Consider the following 8,660-nt stretch of genomic DNA (forward strand, 5'->3'; position numbering starts at 1 on the left):
TAAAATCACAATAATATTTTTTGATAGATGCGAAATTATCAATTATTATATCAAAATCTATATCCAGCAAACGAAAATGAATTGAAATGGATTCAGATTTTCAGAAATATTGATTCACGAATGTTAAAATGAATGCTTTTCAAGCCTGAATGCTTTTGTATTCATTTATAGGAATTACATGGAGCATGTCTCTATGCCTTTCAATCTAAAAATAATATTAGCTTTTTCTGCACAACATATATTGGGTTGTCTGGAAAGTTCGTGTCGACTAACCTATATAATTTAATAAATGTATATTAGAATTTAAATTTTCTGCGTTTCAATTTTCCTTCAAAACCGGCTGAACTTTTCGGACAACCCAATATATTATGAAACTGTTCTTTTCAAAATTTTGAATAGAAAATGCAGTTTTTCAATCCAATCGCATCCAATTGAATCTAATCGAATCCAATTGAATTCAATTAAATTCAAAAAAAGTATTTAAAATACGTATGCAAATAGAAAAAATTTCAATCCATTTTAAACCATTCTCATTTACTGGGTAGTCTTTCATTTTCAATTGAAAGATTTCCTATATTTTTCGGTATTTGATAACAGGTCCACAAAAAAAAAAGTATAATGTGCTGGGGTAAAGATCAGCACCTATTCTTACGTATTTTTATTGAGTCACTGCATATGAATATCTGACATAAAAATACAATCAGAGTAAATTTTCAATCTAGAGCGAAAAAAATAAATCAAAAACCTCGAAATCTCTGCTTTTATTGATATATTCTAAGATCATTGACAAAAAACTTTTGATTAAACCTAAACCATATGTTTCCTGAGTTGAGAATTACATGCAAATATAGTGACGTAGGTGAAAACTTACAAGTATCTGCTATTATGGAGAATGCTGGAGACGATGACAATTGCCCCGAAAGGGAATGTATAGAATAATTCGTTTTCTGATCCACCATGGTAATGAAACGAACGAAGGCGTGCTGCAATAGGATCTCATATAGCACAGAAAGATTGCAGAAACATTGCAGAATGATTAAAACATTGCAATATTGGTGGTTGTGAAACGTTGCTGAACCCTTGTCGCAAAATTCCAACAATGTTAAGATGTCCGCTTTTTGTTATATTGCAACAAAACGTTCCAGCAATATTGCAACGTAATGTATTTGGATAAATTTTTTACAAAGATTCTAAAACTTCTATACATATATCTCACTAACTTTAATTTTTCTACAAATCGCATTTCTAGTGACATGTGCTTTCCAAAAGCAATTTTTGATAAAATTATAAAATATTCCAATAAATATAGTATTAATTCTGAAGGATAAATTTATTCGTAAGGATAAAGCACATATATGTGTGTGCCTCGAATAAATTACAAATATTATCCACATTAATATAATAATACAGTCGCTTGGGAAGTTAATCATGGATTAAGTTGATCTTTTTTAATTCGAAACCACTCCGAATCAATTTAAATCGATTAAAAAACGGTATGAAATTATTTATCAATAAAATTCGGGCGCTGGTTTATTTTTGCGTTCACATAAATACATCATCGATCACATAATTAATATTTCGATAAATCGTTTTCAGCAGCTTAATTGTTTTGTCGTCTTATCCGATAATGATGCACTGTATCCAAATTCGATATACAATTTTTTGATTTCATATTTAAAATAAATATAACTTAGCTAATTAATGGCCGTCAAATAATAGATCAATAAATTTTTTATTTAAATATAAAATGAATTATATTAATTATTATATCATAAAAACGACTATTAAACTAAAAGACTATATTACATAAAAACTTATATTTTTATATTATTATTATAACAATTATTATTGTAACAATTAAAGAATTTCAGTTTTGCAAGAAATGCAGAGAACGTAAATGTGGCGTTTGTTGGTATCTTGTCCATCAATTGAGATATTAAGGATTGCTTTTTGTAATAGCATATTAGTATTTCAGAGCGTTCAGTACAATATTTCTTGACGGCTGATAAATATTTCTCAACTCGGGAAACATATAGTCTAGGTTTAATTTTAAAAAAAATTAATATAGTCTAGATTAGATTAATTTTAAGTTTTTTATCAATGGTTTTAGAATATATTAATAAAAGCAGAGATTTCGAAGGTTTTGATCCATTTTTTCGTTCTAGATTGAAAATTTATCCTGGATAATCCTATTTTGATGTCAGATTTGTATTTAATGATTCAAAATACATAAGAATAACTGGGTCTCCAGCTGAGTCTTCAGTACATGATAAAGTTTTTTTCTGCAGGCCTGTATAATTTTTCTTAACTAATAATGACCTTAAATAATTTTTCATTAACTTTAATTTAATGTTTTATCAAGTGAACCGTAATTTAAAATCATCGTTAATGAATTAGAATATGTAGGAAATTATATTGCCATTTTTTGCGCTCCCTTTAAATTGTTTACATGAGGTAAATGTCTCACTCGCCACACCCGGTTCTGTTAAAGTTATCCAGCTGCCAATATCATTTTTAGGATACAGTTAACGCGATGCTACGAATGCTTTAAAGCAATTTTTGATTGGTCAATATGTAAAATTCTTTTTTCTAATTGATCAATCGAACGCTTCAAAGCATTTGTAGTGAGACTTTAACCATAGCCTTAGGCAAAATTCATTAGTTGTAAGAATATATCTTTATATTAGAGTAGAGCGGAGCTAGTTGACATTTTTTTTTAAATTATAAATCTTCATATAATTATGATAGATTAATGGTAAATGCTTTAAAATGTTGCATGTTCATTTGGCTCAATAACTGAATACTTATAAATCTTAATATCTCATAAATAAGAAAAAAAAAACGTTAATTATAAAAATGCAAAGTAGATCAATATGCTACTTATTGGGCATATTGAGCATCCTCGAAGGATAAGTTGAAGTATGAAGATAATTGTTTAGTGAGATTATATATGATTAAAAACTTTGAAAGGATTATGTACATTAATCAAATTTTTATTAACAGTGTAATAATTTATAATACATTCTCATTTAAATGATTATTAACAAAATTAGAAAATCTTTACTCTTTATAATAATAATTAAACATAAAATCTATATTTAATCGTTAAAATAGAATAAAAAGTATCAATAAAGACAGATGTTATTTGAGCAACTGAGGTTCGTTATGGATACTGGGTCCAACAAGCCTCATATTAGTGTTGACTGAAATATTTTTTATAACTGAAAAACCATAACTGTAAATAAAATAGCAACTTGAACATTAAAATTAAAAAATAACTTATATCCAAAAACACATGATTGTTATTAATCGCTTTAATTATCAATAGATCAATAGATCAAAAGGAATACTCATCTAATAATTTTATTTTTGGTATATGAAAATGAAAAATGTATTTGGCTATTGACAGCTAGACACGAATTATTGTATTAAGGCACAGTAATCTCTGTCTTTGTGCTATATTACGCAAGTATAGACGTATCTATATATTTTGGTTATTTAAATATTTGCATTTGACCAACCTGCCTTTATGTGCAACTTAAGACACTATAAACGTGATCGCATATCCACTATTTTTATTCCTTTCCCCACTTCTTGCTCTGTTCCCACTTTGCTGCTGAGCTGAGAAGATTATGGTTGTTATAGATTATAGCTTTTGAGCTGTTGGAAACCTTGTAGCTTCGTATTTATATATTTCCGCTTTTCGAAATTTTACCATAAGACTAAAAGAGACGAAAAGAAGGATATAAAAAAATCTGAAATATTATATATTAACGAAGGCAAAAAAATTTATAAAATGCCTTGTTGCGTTGCGGTAAACTGTATCAATAAATCAGAAAAAAGTATTCGATTATTTAAATTTCCTGCGGATAATATTCGCCGACAACTTAATGTATTGCTGTAAAATAAATACATGACTTGTGAATAAACATCACTACACTTCCTCACAGATGAGAAATTTCAATCCTTTACTTCAAATTGACGTACATATTTGGCACCTTATCTAGAAATAATCTGAACGCCTGACACTCTTCAAGTCTTGCACTAATATTATAATAGATTCAACTGATTTTGACAGCAAAAATGGAATAAAAGGAGCTACAAAATTTCAAGCAGCAAATACAAATCGTAACCTGTAATGATCATAACCTGTCACAGCTCAGTGATGGAATGAGGACAGAGGAAGAAGTAGGAAAAGGAATAAAAATGGTGGACGCGAATACGTCTCTAGCGCAACTAGCCTCGCTCTACCCTACATGTTTTTAAATTCGCTTATATGTATAGCATTTATTCTTTAGGAATTGATGAAATATTGCTTTAACTTCTATTTTAAAAACATGACGACTGTAATCCGGACAGAAGGTTTTGAAGAATTGGATGTCGAAACAAAGGCTATGTTAATAGATAAAGGGAACAACTTTTTGTCATCAGAAATTAGTAATTCTGGTTATTTAGGATAATACATTTCTTAGTTTAGAAGAAAGAAGAATATAATGGATTTTGTTCTGTGAAAACGATTTACTCTCATAATCGAAACTATTATTGCATATGTTATTTAATTAATAAAAAAATGATTAAAAAATGAATAAATAACAAATATAAAAGGAAAAAAAATTAATTTAAGATTGTGAATAAATTATTTTAAATAAATCATGTTGAAATACTGTTGAATGTAAATAAAAAATAAATAATAAATAGTTATTACTGAAAACTGGTAAGATATACAATTGTTTTTTACATGAATTTAAGATTCAATTTCTTCATACAAATTCTTGAGAAAATTATCATCGAACAGCCACATCAAGCAGTCGAACATTCCGTCAAAAATATATCCAGATAACAAAATGTTAGCAGGATGTCGATAGGCTGGTGATAGATTTGATCAGAAGATGTTAGCAAACTGATCATAACTCAATCTGCTGCTGTTCTACTGACAGAACCTGTTAATATTCTATGCAAATAAACTGGCAGCAAAAATTAAGCAGAATCTGCTGACAGAATCTGATAGCAGATTGCGAGCCAGAGTCTGCTGACATAACTTGACAGCAGGTTGGCAGCAAAAATCGAGCAAGGTCTGCACTAAATTCTAGATATGTCCAGATATAAAATGTATTTGATCATATTTGTACAAATAATAATACAAAATTTATACAAAATTTGGACATATAGGATTTTACTTAAACTAAATTTGAGATATATTAAAATCAAATATGGTTATATTTAGATTACTAATTTTTGGGCTTTGGTGGGATTTTCACATAAAAATCTATTTTGTATGTCTGTAATTTTAGGTAATTAAGAATTTATCTGGAATTTACGATTAAATTATATCTGATTTGTATTTGGAAATACATACTAATGGTTCAAACCAGGATTTTTAATATGTTTGATCTATTTAATGTATTGTAAAAGTTATTATACTCTACTTGGAAATCTATTACTAATAAATTCCGAAAATAATTCGGAAATCTAGATAATGTATAGAGTACAAAAGCAAATATTAAGAAATCCATAGCTCATAGCAATCGGACTTTCTACGTCTATCCATTTATACTAAATTTTCACTTATATATAAACTTCCATGTACTAACGATTTAAAGTTAAATGCGCCTATCCTATTTTTAGTTAATTGGAATATATCAGTATTTCCAATTAAAAGTATGATCAAGCGACGCTGTCAAGTAAATAAGAAAAAGTTGATCGAACGAATGGGCCATTTGATGTGAATGTTACTGTGAAGATAAATATCGCGGCGCTACCAAGCTCCAAAATTCTTTTATTCCGGATTAAAATATCTCAGAAACTAAAATCGTAATAAAAAATCTAATGACAATTTCATTTATATATATTCGAAGCTTTCGATTGCGACTAGTCTGGTTAAAATTGATAATTTTAATATCTTTTAATCCAAAAAGATTATTTGTGTTATTTTCCAAGTTAGACACACACACACACACACACACACACACACACACACACACACACACACACACACAGCCAACTTACCATTCAAGGGGCTTTTATAATGCCTACGTATTACAATAATTAATTAATTAATTTTTATTTTCTAAGAAATATGCAATGTAAGTGAATAGTAATGTACGCACACAGTTAAATATTTAGAACTATGCAATATATGAATAATAACATACTTATAGAGAAAAGGCTCCTATTGTGAGATACCGAATTCATTTTGGGTAAATGAATTAAAAGTCTATGGGCAGAATTTAAAAAAATAATATATGCATAAATGCTTTTTTTATATTTCATTGTTCCAATTTTTGCCTTCTAAAAGTTTCGTTCACACTTCTCTTCCATTTCATCTGATTTACGCTCTGATTTTTATTTTCATAAGGATTAAGTCAATTGTAGTGCGCTATTAGGAATGCGTTCAGGAGTTACGTCCAGATACCTCTAGTGCACTTTTGCTAAAATTTACTAAAATAAACTATAGTTATATTTGAGAGTAATTCCTGATCGCACCCTAGTATTTATTTCACGTAAATGATAAACACACCTGATTTGCGTTTAGTCATTCAAATTATTTCGCGCTACTACTATTTATTATATAAATATTATTAGGTGTACAACTTTGCTTCCGCCGTTTTCCTATAGATGGCTTTAGCGGTAAGTGGTGATTGAAATAAATAGATCATAGACGTCATACAATAAACTTGGGCATCTGTCAATATAACCCCATAGAAACATTAGTTGATTTGTGTCTGTATCATAAAGTTATTCTCGATTGAAAATGTCAATTTACGAGCAAAATTCTCGTCATTTGCGGGAGGTTTTAATTTTTTGCTTCAATATGAAGAAATCTGTGGCTCAGGCTCATCGAATGTTCTCAAATACTTATGATGAGGCCGCTATTAGTGAAAGAACGTGTCATGAATGGTTTCAACGCTTCAAGAACGGTGATTTTGACGTCGAAGACCGGCATAGCGGTGGAAGAGAGAAGGTTTTCGAAGATGTAGAATTGGAGGCATTACTTGAGCAAGACTCGTGTCAAAATCAAGAAGAATTGGCACGATCATTGGGAGTGACTCAACAAGCCATTTCAAAACGCCTCAAAGCCGTGGGAATGATTCAGAAGCAAGGAAATTGGGTGCCGTACGAATTAAAGCCGAAAGATGTTGAACGGCGTTTGTTTGCTTGTGAACAGCTGCTTGAAAGGCAAAGACGGAAGGGATTTCTGCATCGCATTGTGACAGGACGAAAAATGGGTTCATTACGATAATCCCAAGCGCAGAAAATCATGGGGAGTTCCCGGCCATGCTTCCACGTCGATGGCCAAACCGAATATTCACGGCTCCAAGGTCATGCTCTGTATTTGGTGGGACCAGCTCGGCGTAGTGTATTATGAACTGTTAAAACCGACTGAAACAATCACAGGCGATCGGTATCGAACGCAATTGATGCGTTTGAGCTGAGCATTGAAAGACAAACGGCCGCAATACAACGAGAGACACGATAAAGTGATTTTGCAGCATGACAATGCTCGACCCCATGTTGCGAAAGTGGTCAAGACACACTTGGAAACGTTGATGGGAAGTCCTACCCCACCCGCCGTATTCTCTAGACGTTGCTCCCTCTGATTATCATTTGTTTCGATCAATGGCACACGACCTGGCTGACCAGCACTTCCGGTTTTATGAAGAAGTAAAAAATTGCATCGATTCGTGGATAGCCTCAAAAGATGACCAGTTTTTTCGACACGGGATTCGTACGCTACCCGAAAGATGGCAGAAAGTAGTGGCCAGCGATGGACAATACTTTGAATCATAAAATCATATAACCAGTTTTTTACAATAAAGCCTCGAATTTCGGAAAAAAAACGGCGGAAGCAAAGTTGTACACCTAATATTATATTTATATCATAAATATAATAATTCATATGGTATGATAGATTCCATTGCGGAGAGTGTGAGAGATATTGTGATCTTGTAAAGGTAACTGAGATTAACTCAGAATTCGCAAAAACAAAAGAAAACAAAATGCAAATTCGCTGAGAAAAATCAATCTCGCAACAGTGCTGCGAAACAAATTGATTAACGATATGTCAAGTGTGTGTTAACGATATATCGAATGATTGTGAGAATGTTTACAATTTTTTTCCTTTTTTTAAATTATAATATAGCGTATTGGCGTATATTTATCACGATTAGCGATCACATTGGTTTCTCATCAATTTTATTTAGCATTTTGTGAGCTTTGTAAAACATAAATAAATATGTACATTTTATGTAAAATAAAATTTTCTAACATTTCCTAATAAGCTACATTATTTTATATTTTGTTTATCTTTACTTGTGATTGCTCCTAGTCTCTTTGTTAAATATGATAGAGGCATCTTTAAAACAGATCAGTGACCGTTAAGTGGTTCTTTAATATGATCTTTGGATAGAGATCCGAAAGAGTGAACTCTTCTTCGTTTTTTAAGTTTGATCTTGAAAATGTCCTTGTCGCCAATTTTTATATTCGCAATCAGCACAATACAGTATACACCAAAATACAGTAGTATATCAAGCGAGATCAGAATATCGAGACAAGAATATCAGATGGTTCACCCTTTCGGAACTTTATCCGATCTTTTAATATGATTAATTCTTGTCTTTAATTTTTTTGCTCGATTTAAGTATATACGAACTACAGTGACG

At 30.7% G+C, this 8,660-nt stretch overlaps 1 protein-coding gene across 1 annotated transcript in view; it reads left to right on the forward strand.

Moving 5' to 3' along the window:
- Nucleotides 1-4,460, forward strand: part of LOC108694692 (RCC1 and BTB domain-containing protein 1-like) — a 13,118-nt gene extending 8,658 nt beyond the window's left edge. Inside the window, exon 10 of the mRNA XM_018204330.1 lies at nt 4,299-4,460. Within this exon, the coding sequence (XP_018059819.1) occupies nt 4,299-4,460 (162 nt within the window). The remainder of the gene's footprint in view (nt 1-4,298) is intronic.
- Nucleotides 4,461-8,660: the final 4,200 nt, after the last annotated feature.

Source organism: Atta colombica, unplaced genomic scaffold (assembly GCF_001594045.1).
Source record: "Atta colombica isolate Treedump-2 unplaced genomic scaffold, Acol1.0 scaffold123, whole genome shotgun sequence".
Lineage (NCBI taxonomy): Eukaryota > Metazoa > Arthropoda > Insecta > Hymenoptera > Formicidae > Atta > Atta colombica.